Consider the following 19,733-nt stretch of genomic DNA (forward strand, 5'->3'; position numbering starts at 1 on the left):
GCCGGGATGTTTTGAACGTTTTCGACAGCACATCGCGCGCGAAAGCGTATCGTTTTAAAATAACGTTGTTTTCTGCGGCGCGATGAAGCGGCGATTTTTATCGCCGCCATCCCCCCGCCATTATTCGGCCATTAAGATTGTTTCGACACGTTCCGAAATTTATCGAAGTTCAATTTACATGATCGCGACTACTGGCAACTGGGCCAGCGTGATCGACATTCTATGATGAGCCGCGCAGCCAATGCAAAATACAGTTTTAATCTCCGCAACGGTTTATCATTTACCAACGGCGAGACCCCAGTGCATCAAACGCTAATTTATGCTATCGTGCACGTCCGAATTCCGCGGCTACAATCGACAACGAAATAAGCTGCAATACAAACATAACACACATACACGCGTTGCGCGTACGTGTGCGCATTGGTGTGTGTGTACGAAGAACCCATTTGGTTGGACCCCAAACCCCACGTCGGTGTTGGCGCTATCTTTCCTCCGAATTGCGAATCTATGCAAATCATACCAGTGGAGTCTTCCATAAAGAGACGCTTTTATTTAAAAGGGGGAGGGAAAAAAGCGGGAGATTAATGCATAGAATCGGCAAACGAGCCGGCTATATATTTATAAAACTCTTTCGGTGCTTCGCGATACACCTATCGCGCCGGAATTGCAATAGGACACGCAAAAATGCTAACAATGCTGGCGGTTATATCGAAATATCCTCGTTTCACCGCATTTTTGATACGTATACATATTTTTAAGTCGACGCTTGGTATTTTGGGTGAATATCAAAATAAGCTGCGCATATGAAAAAGAAAGACTCTTTTCTCTTTTTCCGGAAGCGAGAAAGAAAATGGCCCGGATGACATGGCGGATTGAGCGACGTGGAAGGATTGGCACGAGGTAATGTTTCTTTATTAAGAATCGTGTTGCAATCTCTCCTCGCATCGATCGGACAAGCGGATTTCTGAAAGCCGCGAATTTGCAAACGACAGAACGAGCTTATCGGAACGTCGGGCTGTGTTATTACGGACGCGATCCATTAAAAACCCCGTCGCGCCCTCCAATCCGGGGTGCGGGCCGCTGCCGTATGCGCTCGCAGCAGGTTCGCGCCACTTCTCCGCGATGGCACAGACGGCCGGCCGAAAATGCTTGGTGGTCCCTCGAGTGGAGCCCGCGGGAGAAAGAACCACCTGCCGTAGGGATCGGTGGGGGCAAACTGCCGTCGTGCACCTCTACCCGCCGTTCCCGCCGCCCCCTACCCCCCTTTTCGCTCCTGCGCCCTCGACCTCGCACGAGATGGGGGCCCAACGTTCACCGACACCCTTCTGTCCCTTTCGCCCCTCCGCATGGATCTCCCCACCATTTAACCGCCGCCGCCGTCGGCAGGGTTGGCTCGTGCTACGTTCATGCCCAGGGCACGAAACGGATCTTGCTCCGAATGGGTTTTGCGTGTAAGAGAAGAGTTTACTTAAGATTTGTATCAAGTTCTGTGAGATTACAAGTTGAATATTTACACGAATTGTAAAATTGTATAACTGTGTACTAGAAAAATGGAAAAACATATGCTTATGATCGGATAAAGTAAAACAAAATTATTTTAATTACGTATTTCTGGATTTTAACAATTTTTTCTCAGAGAGGATATTTCATGCGTAATATTGAATTGTAACACACCGATCAGTAGGAACGTTAATGCTATTACAATCTAATTATAATAGCATTAATGGATATAATTGGATATAATAATATTGATTACAAGGATACAAAAGGATAATAGAAAATGAGGAAGACAAAGGGAGATATCAGTAAATAACGACAAAGCGGAGAAGAAATTTCTGAAAAGCTCATAAGTATAGACAGAACATAAGTCTATTATACCCTTATGTCGCTCAACTCTATACACGCATTAAGCAAAATTGGTCAGAGCGTCTATTACGTAATTAAAATAATTAAACTCATTCAGTCCCAACGCAACCATATGGGTGCCGATTAGCAGACTTAAATTAGAGAATTATGTAAATTTCAACAAAATTGCCTTCTGCCCAAAATTAGCATGTCCAAATGTAGACGTCGTTATTGCTAGTGTGCTACGTATTTCATTCATCGTGGCAATTTTGCGCGGTGCTTATACCAAACGATACTTTTAATTGACAGCGTCTTTATTAAAATTTACCGTATTAAACATTACCTCGGACGAAGCAGTTCGGTCTTTTTTTTTTCTATTTAATAAAGATTCATTCGGATTGTTTGCATATTGATGCATGCATTCATTGTGGATTGCGCAGAATTAAATTATAATAGCATTAACGTTCCTATCGAGGTAGGATAAATTTATATTGCATAAAGTGCGCAGCGTTTTATAAAAGGAAATTATTAAATTCAATCAATTAATTGTTACACTTTGATGTTCGGTCGTAAGCACAGCCTTTTCCCATTTCTGTAATATGCAGGACTGTGTAATTTTACAATCCCTCGGTACCATTGGACCTCTTGAGAAACATGTTTCGTCTCGTGAAACGTAACCAGTCGTAGGAAACTTACAAAAATTTACCGCCTTCATTAAATTTCAGCGTCGTTTCAAGAGGGCAAAACGTAACGCGGCTTCTCTCTCCCTCCCTTTCTTTCTCTTTCTCTTTCTCTCTCTCTCTAGATAGCCAGAATGCACTATTACCAGCGAGTTGAAGTAGTTCCTAGTGTCATCCAAGTACTTCACTCGCCGGTGCATATCTCAAGAGGGACCAATATATGCGCGGCAGAGACCGCATTTCCCCGAGACCCTTATTTAAAGCCACTTTATGTCATAACGAGATTAAAACGCTACGGAATACTAAATAACAATGGGGCCTTAGAAATAAGTCACGATAGAAACGTCGCTCTTGCTCGTCCGCTTCTAATTTCCGCTTTCATCGCCGCACGTCGGAACGCCACCGGAGGGAGAGAATCACGATTTCGTCGAAATTCCCCCGTCAAATTGAGGGGGCCGCGCGGCAAGCGAGAGGCTCTCTCTCGAGCTGGACGAGCCTCGAGTTAGCGCCTCTTGCACCTGCAGGTGTGCATCCGGCTCTGGCCGGTTACCACCACCGCCTTCGCCGACGCCGTTGCACTCCGGCCGCCACGGACGGTTGTAGCACGACGCGGCACACTATGCGTGGCGGCACGAGTGTTCTGTGGAGAGGGGGCGAAGATGCCGAGGTGGGGGTAGCAAAAGGCGCGATGAGATCACAGGCTCAGTTGCCGTGCGACTGTCGAGAAACGCACTGGCGGTGTCGACGGACGCGCGACAGTTTCCCAGTTTCAGCCTCGCGCCAAGCTGATTTTACTTACGGGGTTTTCCCCCCTCGTTTCCCATCCGAAGGGGGCTCGCGAAAGGAAACTCGGTCGGTTCGCCTCGTCGCCGGACGGTTTTCCGTAGTGGAACGAGAGGAAAAAAAAACAGAGGGAAAAATAATTTCGCTCGACGGAGAACCATCTTCGGTTAAGGAACGAAGAGGAGGAAGAGGAGCAGAAGGAGGAGGAGGCGTGGAGAGGAGGAGGGGGTTCCGGAGAATCCCGATTTAAATCTCCGACCGCAGAAAGCCATTAATACCGTCAGGTGCACGCGGGTCCACGTATATACGTACGGCGCGGCGTATCGCATAACACACACACACACCATTCACATCGCCCCCCGCGTGCGGGAATGGAGTTTCACCCCCGTGCGCGCAGTTGAGCGATGATCGCGCGCGAATCGGCCGCGAGGAGCGCGTCGCCGTGTCTTCTTTCGCCTGATGCATCGTCGGGCCGCGTCTGCAGCGTCAACGCTCGCGTAAGGCTGCCGCCGGTCGTGTCACCGGCGTGTACCCGCTCGCGAACGACGGACAACAGTCGCGGACGGTAGCGACCGACGAGGGAAAAGAAAAAGAGCGGGTGAACTCGACGTGAGTGAGAGAAATGATGCGGCGTGCGCGCCCGTGCCCGCCCCCGCCGTCACCGTCGCCGTCGCCGTCGCGACATTTTCGCGGTGAACGTCATTCGGATGTGCGCGCGTGTGGTGTCGCGGGCCTGTGAGGAGGAAATGAAGGTGGAGGAGGCTGCGTGATAAAAAAAAAAAGAGAGAAAATACGTGATCAATTATTGACAGGTGCGTTTGTTGCTCCGATTTTGATCAACGTGTGGTTCTTTTCCGGAGTACAGGCGTTTCTCGTGCGAACGAACGGTCAAGAGTGCCGGCGAGAAGAAAAACACAAGGTGAAAATTATTATCTCCGCGCGCGCGTGTGAAGTTACTCCGTGAACTCCGCCTCTCTCTCTCCGGGGTATAGCCATGGATAGAAAGCCGAGGATCATCAGCCGCCGCACGCGGATCGCGATAATGAACCTATTGCTGCTCTGCACCGGTGAGTATATCCGCCGCGAAAACGAGGCTCTCCTAACGAACGCGCGCGGACGGCTATGATTAAAAACTAATTCCGTCGAAACGTGCCCACGGGGGAGGGGGGGAAGTTAATTAATGAACGATTCAGGCGTTCGCGGGTTCGGCCGAGTCGGTCGGTCGGTCGGTCGGTCGGCGCCGCGCCGCTTCCCATATAAATATCGGATAAATTGATGATTCTGCGGCGCGCGGCGCAACACGTTTTGCGGGAGGACGACGAGAGGTGGTTGTCGAGGAATGAAATCGGATTCGTATGGATTGCGTGGGCTTGCGGATTGTACAACATGCACGCCGCATGTGCATCGAGACAACGTCGCGTCGTCGGGGCCCGGGGGCCACCCGATGCTTTGTTGCATCGAGATGCGCTGCACCTTCGACATTTCCTCTCGGGTTGCTTAAAGCGAAACGCTATCATTCTTAGACAGATCGCATGACTCTTCAGCTTTGTCCGATATGTAGACGGTAACGTACCCGAGGACCGCGTTAAAGTGCTCGAGAACATATCGATAGGGTGAAGAAGGGGCGATTAGGGCGCAAACTTATAAGCTATGCCGACGACATCAGTCTTTCTAACGGAAATTACGGAAGATATCGGGAATTCCCTTGTCGCTATTGAAAGCTATGCACCAACGAAACTAGCACCAACTTCGGTCTCGCAATCGATGGAGACAAGAGCGAAGTGGTGTAGAACCGCGCGAAAGGGAATAGGCTAGATATATAAAAATCATGAGCGAAGGGTTGTAGCCGAAGTAGCACGGAGTATATCTTCAAATCGTTAACCGAGGGGGGAGAGGACTGCGTGAAAGAAATCTGACGATGCGCTATAACCACGGTCGTGAAATCGATTAGGAAACGTATACGGCGCGACAGAAATGTCGTCGAGAACAAAAGGACGCTTTTTACAAAGTTTTCACTACTTCTTGCCTTTCTACGCGCGGCTGGGATATAGACATTTAGATTGTAAGATCGACGTAAAATCAACGTAAAATCGACGTTCTGGAAACACGGAGTGCCGCAGGCGACTCTCGGAGATAATCTAGATCGCCCGCCGCACGAGCACAGCCTCATTCCAGCCGAATTGACGATCAAAGAAAGATTCCCGTCGACCGCTCGACGAATTCTCAAATATCTCGGCCGTGTTATAAAAGTGGATGGAAAAATTTGTAATCCAAGGACGAGTCGCGGGTATGCGGTCACGCTGCCGATCTCCAACAGCAAGTAGTTTCATGGAAGACTGCTTCGGAAACGCGCTACCAAGCAGCATCAGCAATGGCCGCGGCGAGTCTTTATCAGGAATGACGCGACTTGAGAATAATAATAATTTGTCTTCAACAACGTAAAGATTTAGTCGAAGATTTTATCGACGTAGTACACCTAACACAGTAAAAAATAAAACGCAATTTTAACATTTTTTACATGTCCTATCAGAAAGTCCACTTAAAATTTTAAGTTAAAATGACTCATTCATGTGTTACTTGTTGACAAATTAGAAATGTTAATTAATTGACACTATACTTTACATTTATATTTGTTCTTTTGACTTTATTTTTCAAGTTATATTAACACATGATATTAATTATTTTACAGATTTTACTTAAATTATGTGTAATAGAAACATTTAATTTTAGTAAATTTAATTATTTTGTATGTCAAAGTTTACGATTATTTGAAAATTTACGTTTAACTTTTGTTTATGTGTTAAAATCACTTTAAGACGTGTTGATTTTTTAAAGTAATTGTGTTTAAAAAATTCAAAATAATATTTAATTTCTAAATGACATATGTAAAGTGTCAAGTTATCACGTTGACATAAATGTAACACATGAAAATATTAAGAAAAAAATAACATAGCTGTTGTATGTTACTTTACATTATTAATTTTACATTGAAATAATAATCAAATCTTGGTGACACAAGAAAATTTTAACATATGGACCGCCATGTACACACGATTTTTTACTGTGTATTGTTATTAAAGTGACAAGCAGAAAATTGTATGATGTCAATTTATCTACTTTCGCTATTTTTATTTCCTTTCGAGCTCATCTTACTTTCGTAAATGTGAAGTTGCACACTTTTGACAGGATTAAATGTCCTCGCTGATAAATCTTTGAAACGTTACCTTTAACCTGTGTCTTCATCGATATTATGTAGCGGTGCAAAATCGCATGTTAATATTGCATCAATGTTCTTAAACTCTCGGACATGTATTTTCCCTCCTTTGGGACCTAGCTAAGCTGCTTTCTCAGCCAGTTTCACTTTATTCAGACTCAAGTATATATGAAAGCCGCATGTAGGCCACTTCGCGAGATTAAATCTAGATGCCAATTAATTGTTTCCGCAATGATCGAAAAATGTAAAAAAAAAACTCGAAAGAAACGTTAAGTACAGAGAATCCTGCTTAAGGTTTAATCCTACGGATAATTAAACGTCACGAGCGGGGCGGAGAACGGAAAGTTTATACTCGCGAATACAACGCTCGTGGGTGCCAGAAATGCAGATGCACCTTTGCCGTGCACCGATGTAAGATGATGTTACACAGATCGGCCCTTTGTGGCATGTCAAACGCGGCAAACCTAAACAGCCGCCGGTTTCCGCTTTAATCGCTCTCGCCACTCGGCTCTCGCCTCCTCTCGCCTCTCGGCGTTTCGGTTCTCTCGCCACTCGGCTCATGGTGCGCGCGGTGAGAGAACTCGCAACGTTGTAAACGTGAAAAAGAGAGGGAAGAGAAAGAAAGAGGGGGAGGGAAAGAGATGATTTGCATACGCCCAAGGTTACGCGTCGTGCCCCACTCGCGGATAAACTTTTTCTCGGGTCAAATCACAACGTAACAGAGCCGCGGGCTAGGACTCCGATTTGCGTTCGCCTCAAAGTGTTTGGTCGGATATGCAAACAATCGAACTACAGTATCCCTTTTGCCACGACCGGGGATACAGTTCGCGTGGGTGCACACAGAGCTTTAATTAGAAGCACGGAGAGTAGCATAATTAGGTGCGGGGGCGTTGCGTCGAAGCGCGGCGCAGTTACGGCCGATTACGTTGTTGCACCCGTTGTAGCCGACAACAAAGATCGAGGGTGGTGGGCACTCTTGGATCGACTCCGAGGGCTCATCGGCCCTCGGAGGGTCGCGCCGCTGCACTAACGACGCGCCGCGTTTTCTAATAGTCGTTCCCCGCGCGAACGGCCGCTTCCCACGAAGATCTCGCGATTCGAGCCAAACATTATCGCACCGCGGAATTATCGGAAAGTAATTAACCGCTAATCGGCGGGGGATGGTAGCCGGGATTGGAAATCGCGATGCTCCTTCTTAACACCGGTGATACGTTTAAGTGAAAGGGGAAGGGAGAACGTTGCGTTTCGAGTACGTTTACCTGCGTTTCGTCTGAAATACGATAGATTTAATCGCGTCGGTCACGCAGGCTGGTTTGCACAAGTGTCTACAAAATAACATCTAAGGTACTTTAAAAGTAGCGCCATGGAAAGGGAGAGAGAGACAGAGAAGAGTTTATCAGATAAATGTCTTGCCGGGTATTACGCTAGTTAATTAAGGGGGAAAAAAGGCCCTGGGAAAGAGGTATTTGAAGAGAGTCAGTTACTGGCAGATCGGCGGACATTTACGGGCGACAAGCGTTTATTTAAAGCAACCGTGGCACCGAGTAATCGATCGACGTCTTTGCGGCAGACCTAATAAATTTCCTGCTCTTATTGCCGCTGCTTTACCCCCGCCGAGCTTCTAAGCTGTCTGTCCACTCGATAAATTTCGACGACGCTTTTCTGCGGCGCGCATTTCTTTACACGCGCGCGCGCGCGCTACAACGCAGGTGCGAGAGCGCCGTTACCTCTCCGTTGTTGCATTACGAAAAGAAGATTACGAGCGTCTCGGTGTTAATGGCACACAGGAGGGTGCCGACGTACCTCTTCTCTCCTCCGCGCGGGCGCGAAACGTAAGCGATTAATGGCTTTTGTAAACGACCCCTTATTTCTTGTCATCGCAGAAGTAACCCTGAGTTATGTTCGCCGCGAACGGCAAGGCGGCTGGATCAAAAATTATTTCCGTACGCAGCGATTATGCGTATATAATATCGTCCCTTTATTGCGGTTTATCTATCTTTATTTCCGACCCCCTGGAGAGTGGAGAGGTGCCCGCAGCTAGATTTCACTTTAATGGAATTTTAATTCGAAGATAATCTCTCGAGGAAGATTTTTAACGGTGAATATAAAAATGAAAATTACGACGAATCACGTCCTTTTTCACCTTGATGTAGCAGTTAAAATTAATGGTTCTTCCGTTCTTCTTTTAATTCGCACGTGGGTTCGTAATACGAAGAAGACGAACGGTTTCGCTCAATCAGGATTAGGAACGATAACCGATGGCGATCGTTACATGATTAAGCCAATGCTGCGGTGAAGACGCCGGTGGCTATCGTTATACGCAGCTTTCCGTATTATTCATCGTGGATTTTCGGTATTCCGTCCGCTTTCGTACCGCTGCAGTTTCACGTAATCTACCTGATCCCGCGCCACCGACAGTCAAATATTTTCTACTTGTGTAGCGGGTCTACACCGATACAACGGCCGGTTCCCGCAGCGTTGCCCGTACCTCGAAAACGGAGAAACGGCGGTGGAATTAATTCTTTATATTACCGGACGGAAGAAAGGCAGGAAACGGAATGGATGTCGGGCGAGAGGCGTATTTGTCGGAGGTAAACGCGCACGCACGTACGGAGCATTATTTCGTCCGCGCCCGGGGGCCGAGACTGTTGCGCGATGCGAAAAAAAAAAGAGAGAGAGAGAAATATCCTCTAACCGACCCGTTTTCAAATCGTTTCGCACATCACGCGCGTACATCCGATAGCTACTGGCCGGGCCGACACGGGAGAAAACGGCCGTAACTTCGGAGGCGAGGCAGTTTTCCCAACTTTCACCGTACGTTTCGCACGAGAAGATATCGCAAAGGTCGGGTACCGCGGTATTGAGTAGGCTATTCAACATCTGCGTTACTTCCCGCAGCAGCGAGGAAAAAAAGCGTGGCTTTGTCATACGATGCGTACCGGAGAGCGCTGCTGGAAAGCTCGCATTTTCCGCGCGGAGCACGGGGTACTTTAACAAATTGGATATATTAAATCCAAACTCTTTGTCGCGCACGCAATCACAAATTTTTCAAAATTAAATTAAACGTCAGAACCGAACACTCGACCAGCTCAAATGTGCGGTAAAATTTTAACATTTAATTTAAAAAAAAAAAGCTGTCTTCCTCCGATTATTTATCTACAAAATCCTCCTCTTTCTCTCTCGTCTTTTTTTCCAGATATAAAGTGTTCATAAAAAATCGTTAATCCATATCCCCGAAATAGCTTGTAAGCATCTATGATTAATAGAAAGCAAGCGACTCGCTTTATGACACTCTATACGTCTTGCTTTATATTACCATCTGGCGGATGGTCTGTCGATCCCGAAAGCCGATGAGCGTGCTGGTATATCGCGTTTAAAGCTTCAAAAGCATGAGGGAGTGAGAGCAAGAGGGCTTATGTTTGGTCGCTGTGTTGCTTTCGTCGAAAGGGGTACGCGCGTTTTTCGCATGCGTTATGACTCTGCGACTCTCATCGTCATATTGCCCGGACGTATGAGAGCCAATATCGCGCGGCCGCACGCGGTGCAGGAATGCCTACGGCGATGATATTCGACGCGCGGTAAAATAAGGTTCGGCTGCTGGCCGTGCGCGCGCGCGCGCACGCGCGCAGCGACGTATTGTTATTGCCGCGCCGTGGACATTAAGCGTTTCGCTTTGTTATGTCGTGTTCACAGGCGCTGCTGGGCGTGGGCACGTACAGGGTGTCGCGAAAGCAAACGCGCACACGTCAAAAGGGCGCAGAGATTGATTGCAGGTCACGGGATATCACTGCTTTTTCCCGAGCAAGACCGGGATTTAAAGGACACTCTTTCGGCAAACTGTTAAAAAATATAAAGCTTTCACATAATGGATTTTACTCTGATAAACAAATGATGAGTGCTTTAAATACACGAGTTCTTCGAACTTCATTTTTATGGTCGCCAGACTAGTTTTGATGATGAATGTAAAAAATTAAAAACTCTATCATGAAATGTCGATTCCGAAAGTCGTTGAGCACACTGCTATCGCGTTTAAAGTCGAAAGCGATGGTGACAACAACTAGGAATTCGTGGAACGTATAAATAAATTGTGCACAATATATTTCAAGATTCTATTAGATTTTCCGCCATAAAATATAGATCCGCCCTATATACCTCGTAGCGTATAATGCACGTAATACAATGTAGTTTTAATTTCATACTGCGCTATCATATCACTTCCATATCATATATATATAGCATCACATATAATACCCCCGTTTCAATATTTCAGCGACATGAATTCTTCACGTTCTTATAATTATTTTACATTCATTTTACAATCATGAAATAAACAATATAATTTATCCTGGCGTTTATTCACATATGGAGCATCCTATCGTGCAAACACACAATAAACTTTGCGTGGAGAAAGGATACGAATTTGTAACAATGTTATCTGATGCTATGCAGCCACGCATAGCACCTGCAGTTTTTAGATTGACTATAATTTCATTTAATGCACTGTACGGTCGAAACTCTCGACATTTATTGCTTCGGGAAGGAATATAGAGTGCAAAGGAAAGAAACGGGCGCGAGAAGATATTCGTTAATACCGCGGAGGCACCTTTGGAGAACCCCGTGCATTAACGCACCGCGCCGCGCCGGAGGCGGTCGAATCGGCATCGGGTCACGTAAACTTTTCTACTCGTCGTTGCGGTCGTCCGTGCAAACAAGCGGTAGTGTAAAAACCCCCGGTCTTATAAACCGAGTTTTCTAAATAACTAAAATCCATTAGCGGCACGCGCCTCTCGGCGATATGGGATGAATATGTGCGAGTCACCTGTCTGTGGGAGGCACTGCCGCGAAATCGTACAGAGGCTGCGGTATTACGCGGAGCGAAAAGTTTACTTTTCCGACGAACGACAGTCGCACGAAGGAAATTCCCTATATATATTTTCCGCGCGAGGAAACACCTAAAGGCACGGTCACGTGACATAACACGGGAAAGGCTGCGAAACTGCAACGAGAATTTCGATATCTTTCTCTTTGTTCCTGTTTCGATTCTGTATCGCTTCCGCGTACACTGGCTTTTTAAACAAAAGCTCAAGATAAAGGAAAGCGTTGCTCGAGCGGTCTAATGCCGTTCGATTAAAAATAAATTTAATCTCTCGTGTGGTCCGTTGACTTTAATGCAGAAACAATTAATGCAAATTTTGTCTCATGCTTCTCATTAACATAGTTTTTTCGTAAAATTTCGCTGTGCGGTGACAACACGTAGGTCGATCGATGAGTAAAAACGTATTTATAAGGCCGATATTCCTCGTCAGATCTTGGATTTAAAATCGTCTTAAGTTTATCTTTAAGGTTATCTTTAGATGCTGTACTCGTTTCGTTGGCTACGGAATACCTAAAGATGAACTTAAGACGATCTTATATATAAGATTTGACTATGAATACCGGCCTATGTTCGTACGTTGAGATCTTTTCAGAATGCTAAGTGACATGGATCTCCAAGGTGAGTGTTTGAGAAGCCCTGGTACAAACAAAACGATTTCTGCCAGTGGCGTCGATAATATCGATGAGTAACATATACCTCGCGAGGTATTTACTACGCGCAACGCTGACGTTTGTTCGTTCGTGCTCGTTTCGCGGCTCTTTGGCCTCGCATTAGAGGCCGATCGGCACGTTTCGCGATTAATACTGCAGGATGTTGCGACACGCATCCTGCATCGTGTATCACGCACTGCGTTTTCGAGGCGACGATCGACGCGGCAGTTGGTTTATTCATTTAATTTATTATTGTGTTCAGTTGAAAAGAATATAATATTGATGCCGTGATAATTGTATCAAAATAATTTAATATTTGCATCATACGCAGAAAAACATGTTTCTCATAAACATGTTGTGTGAGTAAAGTATATTATATAGATCGCATTATGAAGGGCACATATTTGTACAAGTCATTTTTTTCCTGCTCCGAAATACACACGGAAAGTTCACGAGAGAGAAGCGCGACTTAAAATCCAATTATTTTATGCCCCAGTCTTCCTGCACTTCTAAGAAAAGAAAATTAAAAACTTTTATGCTAAACTTTATTTCTACCGACTTATAATATTCCGCGAGGAGAAGCGAAAAATTCCATTAAAAAATTTAAGTTTCTATATAATATAAATATATACGAACACACCGTACACGATACGTCCGGCGGCAGCACAGCTCGCGCAAGATTAATCCTAATCGTTAACGATCCCCGTATCGGCTGCGGTCCCAAGTACCGTGGCGAACTGATTTATGGAGGGCCGCATAAACCGCCGAAACGTAAGGATTCACGAACGAGCGACGAGAGTATAGTATTAATCTGGAGCGGATCGCGCCGTGGGCACACAGACGCGCAACCGGCGCGGCGCGGCGGCGAGGCAACGACATTAATCCGTCGTCGCGTGCCGCATGCGAGAGGCGACGTCTTGGATAAAAAAGTATATATCGCGTGCATTCATTAGCGGGCATATTAATGCGAAAAAATTGCCGTGCCCGCCCGGGCAATCGCTTATCGCCCCCTGCGTACGTAAACGAGCTTAAACCGGCGTAATCGCTGATCGAGATCGCACGACCCGCGCGCTCGACTTTCCTCGCTTCGCGATTACGCTCGTTGTTGCCGGCGCTCGACTCGCCCCGCGATTTATCGCGAATGTATCAGCTCCGACAAAACCGTCGCGCGTTAATGAGGTTTACAGAATTTACAGGGTGTTGCGTAAGAGACATTCCGCAGAATGCCCGCCCCCCCCCCCCGCGATTCTGAGATTAACAACGAGATCTTCGATTTTTCCTTTAACCGAGGTAACACGGTCGCGGATTATATAAGGAATTGAAGATAAGAATCATCCAGATCGACGCGATTAATTACCAAATGCTTATATATAGAACGTCGTATTTTCAACATTTATCACACCTTCGCAAATAACTCGAAGATCGATACCAAATAATATCCGTATGACAAACTATCCGTGTCATAGAAATCGCTTGAAAACTATAATCGCCGCTGTTAATTTGCATTACTGCATATTACTGCTGGGAATTATTATCTAATAACCAGGCATTACCGAATTAGTGTACATATTTTTGGTTTGCGGTTTACACGCCCCTCGCCTTTCCGCCCAAATATCCAATAATGATTTAATGCAATTAACGCAATGAGCAAACCGTGCAACGCGATTGCCGTTTTGTGTGACAGATTCGCTGGGCGATAATTTTCTAGACGGTAGCGTGTGAGGTATATAGCGTTAGGCAAAAGGTCGCCCCCCCCCTCTCTTCTCCCCACTTCTCCAAACCGTATAATTCGTCATTCCCGATCGCGGCGATAACGCTAATTTGTTTACCCTGGCTCTTATTATACCTCCGTCGCTTATTCAAACACATCCCGGGCGTATGTATCCGACGCAGTCCGGATATTCCGCGTATTCGTTAAGTATTCGAAAGTCCCTGAATCGCGTCGTCATCGATCGATTCATTGTGTTTGCGCTCCTCGTGGTATCGTACTGTCGCGCCGGTCCGCCTGCAGGCGAGAATAATATTCCTAGCGGAAAATTCATCGTGATCCCTGGCCCCCGCAACGACCGACGGTGGTTTCCATCGGTGCGAGAAATGACTGTGAGAATTTCGAGTAACTTCGCCGCGACGAACGCGCGCTCGAGATTTTCGAGCGCGAATACGGGTTAAGGGAATCCCTGTGTAAATATAGTGAGATGCACGAAGTAATTATTCTACGGTATTTCTCTCTCTCTCTTTCTCCTTTTATCGGTATCCGTATTATGCGGTTAAAAACTGTTTATATTTACGATATTTCATGCATTTTTAACTTTTTTCCGCAAAACGCATGTCTCTCATCGTGCAGTAACGTCTGACACGAAAATCGCGCGCGTATACAGTTGATTTGTATACATTTCTTTTCTCCCACGAAGGTGACGGCGAAAACAAATTTAAAAAGCGGAGAAAACATTCCTCGACGACTCCGAGCACTTTTTACGCGCGCTCGTGCTCGCGTAATGTAAGCTCAGGTGTAAAGTCGCGCAAAGTGACGAAACATCTTTTCTCACTTTAGAGAAGACACGTATATAGATTACGTCGATTGCACGGCGACCGGGAGAAGACACGTTGACAGTCGCGTCGACATCTGGCGAGGAGCGCCGGCTCTCCTTTGTCTCTTCGTCGCGAGTAACGGTATAGCATCCAAGAGCGAGTTTACGCGTCGAGGGGCGTACACTCTCATCTTCTTGCTCCTCCTCGGGCTCTCGTCTTGCCGTCGTCGTCGTCGTCGTCGTCCCCCGTTCCCGATCTTTTGTCCGCCCGACCGTAAATCTGTCCGGAAAACAGTACCGCCGAGCGTACATCATGCCGCGCGGCGCGCGCGGTTTCCTTATTAGCGCAATGCACCGCGCGGCATTGCCGAAGTCTCCGTATACCTCCGTACGCTCCGTTCGAGCGCGTCTTTTCTTTCCTCTCGCGTTGCGAAACTTAATTGGTGCACCGCCGGGAGAGCAAGCCGGCGCAACGCGCCGCGCCGGCTTCCACCTTCCACGAGCGTTTCGCGGTTTTCGCGCGAGGCTCCCACCCAACGTCGAAAGACGTTTTCGTCTCTCCCCGTCTGTTTTTCGCGTGATTTACTGCGACCAAACTGCGGCGTTTCGGGTCGCGCGCTGGAGTCTGACGCTCCCGTTTTCGCGCGAGCTCCCGGGCGGCATTGAGAAGATAAATTTAGAAAGGGTTCGAGAGAGTATATTAAAACTCGATGGTTAATTCACCGGGGCGTCGCGTCGGACGGAATGAAAACGGCGAAAGGGAATTTCATTCCGATCGTCATATTTCACAGATCTATTAAGCGTCTCGGGATATGTGCCATGTATTTGTTTTGCTCGCGTCGACGTTTTTCTAATTATCGAATTTGGAAATACAATGAATTATTCAATACCAAATATATCAAAAATATGCAATTCGAATAAAATTAGCCGTTACGATATAGCTAGGTGAAAACGTACGTCGAGTTATCAACGCCGCACTAATCGCGTCGAACAACAGCGTCAGTATTATCGAAAAAAAATTTTTTTTTTACATCTTTCTCGGGATTTTCTATAGCCAATTCTGGTGCGGCAACTTCCAACGCAGGAAACGTTTCAACATTCGCCACGGTTTTAACCGTGGCGACAGTAAATCACAGTAGAATTGCGTTCGGAACACGACACCACGTGGCATTCCTTCGACAACGTGTTGAATTTCACTTCCTACCAGGCAGGACAGGCAGATTTTGAACGTGGAACAGTTTCCGTTGACAAGTAGAATGCGTTTCGAACGCGCGCGAACCGAACGAAATTTCAAGCGTAAAGTCATCCGTGGAATTCCTAGCTAATCTTTACAAAGGATTTAACGCGACTATAATGAAAATGAACCCTAAAATGTAGCTCTATATTTAAGTAGCTCCAGCGATCCGCAATTCGAATTATCGATATCACGAGAAACCAATAATAAGATAAGTGCGAGGCAATATAACTTGTAATGTAATTTCATTCTTACAAGGAGCACAAAAGCGCGCAGACCCGACCGAGAAAAATACAAAGCGCGCAACGCGCGCAGGCTCTCTCTCTCTCTCACCCCTTGTATTGTACTTTAAGCTAAATACGAAAGATATTAAACTCTTCTTCTTCCTTTTTCCGCACTAGCTGGGCGTATAACGCTCGTAAGATCGCTGTAAGTCACGTAAACGTCCGTTATCCGAAGTTCTATCTGCGCGTTCTTGTAGATCGCTTCCTTTATCGCCTGCCACGAGATAATGATTTCTACAACTTTTTCGCAGTCCGCCGGAGTAACACGTCGCAGAAATTGCCTTCACGTCGAAATTGCAGCTCTGCCCAGAGGCTGCCACGATAGCCGATCGATGCACACGACCGCTTTTACTTAACGCCAATTGGCTAATCCTGGTATCTTCTTTAAATATTGCACAAGTGTCGCGCGGCGACAAATATCGAGCCGGTTGTCTTAAAATGACGCAACGCGCGTCTTGGAAATTCATATACACCGCTGACGTATTCGAAACCACCGAGAGAGATGTTCATGTTACACGCAGACTATTACGTCGAGCCCACCTGAACTTTCGGCTGTGCGGCCTGATTTCAAACTAATATGCCGCATGTTACTTCCGAGATTAATTAAATTTGAAATTTAGCATCGAAAGTCGAAATACGCTCCGCTCCATTTTTCGGCCAAATTTTACAGGAGCGCTTGAAAATGAAATTAATTCCGAATATATGAATGCAGATGCGAGCGCTGCGATTTAGAACAGTCAATATAATCCGAACATTCCTGTATCGCATTTTTTCGTTAATTCCGTAACTATATATCCGTAAATTAAAATTTTTATCTGTACCGTAATTCTTTCCTGTCTCATTATTATTCTCTCCCGGGACGGGGGGAGCAATTTCCTTACGGTGAACTGGACGGGATTCCCGAAAAAATCTATTACGTACACGACACATTGTATGTCGCCACATCTTGCATTATGCAGTATTAACAGTTTCGCAATTGGCACACTGGAGAGTAAAGGTGTGCGCCGTGTGTGCACACGATCGAACACCTACGAGAGATCGGCGCGATTGTTGTGTGTTACCTGCCTGCATGACTAAGCTGTATTTACGCAAGTCCGTATTGCGCGTAACCTCGTTATGCCACACTATATAGGGTGTCTCAGACCCATAGAAAAAGAAAGAGAGAGAGAGAGAGAGAGAGAGAGAGAGAGAGAGAAAGAGTATTTGCCTTTTTAACTGTAGATGACATTTCGTGATAATGACTTCAGCAACAAGCGGTCAATTAAAAAGATATATCGCGAGGACGGAAACGGTATAACTGTCATCTTCCTCCTTTCTTTTCGATTCCGCGTTTACTGGTTCAGGAACCGTACGGTAATCACGGACCACGCAATGTGTACTATACACGTAAAGTTTTTGACAATTAGGAGAGAAACGCACGGCGTTCGTCACGGGGTGGGAAAACTGGGAAACGGCGGAGCCGTCGCTCGTCTGAATGTCGCGCGAATTATCCGTTATGCATTACGCGCTGTCTTAATTACTCCCAGTCCTCAGGTGATATACGCGGCCGGCTTTGTTCATTTGTGCCGGCGCACGCAGCCATAAATATCGATTACCGGGATATAGCTTTGCGTCTATCGGGCCATTAATTTGTCGAAAGTTTGTTGTCCCGCCGCCGCCACCGAGCGTCACGCGCCGCGCAAATTGTTTGCAATACTCCTCGAATTCTGTGTCGCGCAGAATCTGCGCCGCGGTCGCGCGATATGACGCATCATAACAAGTACCGCCGCCGTAACAACTGAACTAATAGAATGACTCGTTATAACGCCGTTATAACGTCGTTACAGTCGAATTGATAAAATTTTAAACCCTGTCCTTTAATACCATCTGGCGGCGCAGGACGTCACATTCTGAAAGAAAACGTCACGACTGTGTTGTTTGGTATCTATTGTCCTCTATTATATTGATGTTTGGGACAGAGCAATATCAGAATATTTCCGTCAGCGATATTATTTATTCGACATCGATATTCGACGTACGGCAAAATATCGAGATAATTCTCCTATATGTTTGCATAACCGTCGCTACGTAAAAGCGCATCTCCTACGCGCTCGCGATGCACGTACGTGCAGTACGTTGATAATATTGCTGTACATAGAAATATACAGCAGGTGATACTCGCGCATAGGAATAGGATGCGCTATACACATTGGCGTTATAGCTCGTCATACTTTCGACCGAGAACAACGCGTCGTTATGCGAATCGACGTGCGCAACATGCGTTCCTCGCGGTTAAACATTCATTATGGGAGAAAGTTTTAGTGTGGACGGAGACGGAAGGGGGACAAAACCTTAATTTAGATCCGCCGTCGCGCAATTGACAAAAAGGCGGAAAGCCACAGAGTAAAACTACAAAGGGATGATAACGAGAGAGGCGATTCCGGGGAGACTGAATAAAGATGGGACGGCGACTGACTCGGGGGAAAGGGGGGGCTGTGAGAGAAGCGTACGACAATAAGATATATTATAGGGGTTGGCGCCGCCCGCGCCGCCGGTTTCATCCACCCCGTTTCTCGCGGCACGCATAATCGCGGCATAAGCAGAAACCTCAGAATTTACGGTGTATTTTAAATCTATCCAGTTTCAGTCATAGGCATCAACAGCGATTTAAAGAAGATTTAAAGCGACCGGAAGCTGACGGTTTTCATATAAGAATAAGAAATTTGCAAAATTTTCGCTCGCAATCATTCCAAATGCACCGGTAGATTTCCGATTGCGAGTTTCAATCGCGCAGATATTTAATATTAATGACGTTAGACGTTCCGATTTGAGAATAAACGATTGAAGAGGCCGATAAACGCGACCACGAGAAGTGACGAATGGTAAAAGTGTCGACAGCCTTTGCAAGTTCTTGCTCTACTTCTTATTGTTAGATCGATCCTTGTACGGTAAAAAAAAAGATTAATGCGCCATTTTTAAACGGCCGTATCTTGTCGCGAAGAAATCGGTGCACGCAACGCGTAGCGCACGCAAAGAATCGAGCAGGTACTTTCGACGAAACTTACTTAGAAATGGATTTAAGCAAAAGTAAGAGTCTCTTTGAGGAAAATGTAGAACAGAGCGGAATAACCTGCCGAGGAAAGTTGATTTTGTCAGGCAACATAACTCACTCCGTTCGCGGAGCACACAACGTTAACGGTTTAAAGTCGCTCTGAAAGCGTCTTACGACGACAAATCACGGCGACACTTGCGACATATCGACGCGACGTTCGCGAGAAAGAGAGAGAACGAGAGAGGAGAGAAACGAGATATATTGAAATCATATATAAAGGCATAATTTTGCCGGAAAGCTTGGCAAAGCATCGATATGGAAAGAAACAAAAAGCCAGTTTTGCCATCTGGACCGCCGCGCGAAAAAGGTCTCATTTTTTCGCAAACATGAGCCATTAGACATTTATATCAGTCCAGAGAGGTTTTTGCCGCGATATTTTAGATTTCACATTGATTTTTCAAAGAACAACGTTAAATCCAAAAGATGATTAAATTTTGCAGAACTTCCTCTCTTGATCTTTCATATCCCATCTAACTTCTTTCATTTTTCTTCCTCAGCCTTCACAACTTTTAAAAACCTAAGGAAAAACTGCCGATACCGTTAAACGG

The 19,733-nt window shown here is 46.1% G+C and overlaps 1 protein-coding gene across 2 annotated transcripts in view; it reads left to right on the forward strand.

Annotated features, from left to right (window-relative positions):
* Positions 1–3,220: 3,220 nt before the first annotated feature.
* The window catches only part of Ed (hemicentin protein echinoid), a 30,811-nt gene continuing 14,298 nt past the window's right edge, over positions 3,221–19,733 (forward strand). For both annotated transcript variants that reach the window (XM_071790009.1, XM_071790008.1), the window contains exon 1: positions 3,221–4,375. In XM_071790009.1, the coding sequence (XP_071646110.1) occupies positions 4,303–4,375 (73 nt within the window). In that variant the 5' untranslated portion in view covers positions 3,221–4,302. The remainder of the gene's footprint in view (positions 4,376–19,733) is intronic.

The sequence above is a fragment of the Temnothorax longispinosus genome, chromosome 10, assembly GCF_030848805.1.
Source record: "Temnothorax longispinosus isolate EJ_2023e chromosome 10, Tlon_JGU_v1, whole genome shotgun sequence".
Classification (NCBI taxonomy): domain Eukaryota; kingdom Metazoa; phylum Arthropoda; class Insecta; order Hymenoptera; family Formicidae; genus Temnothorax; species Temnothorax longispinosus.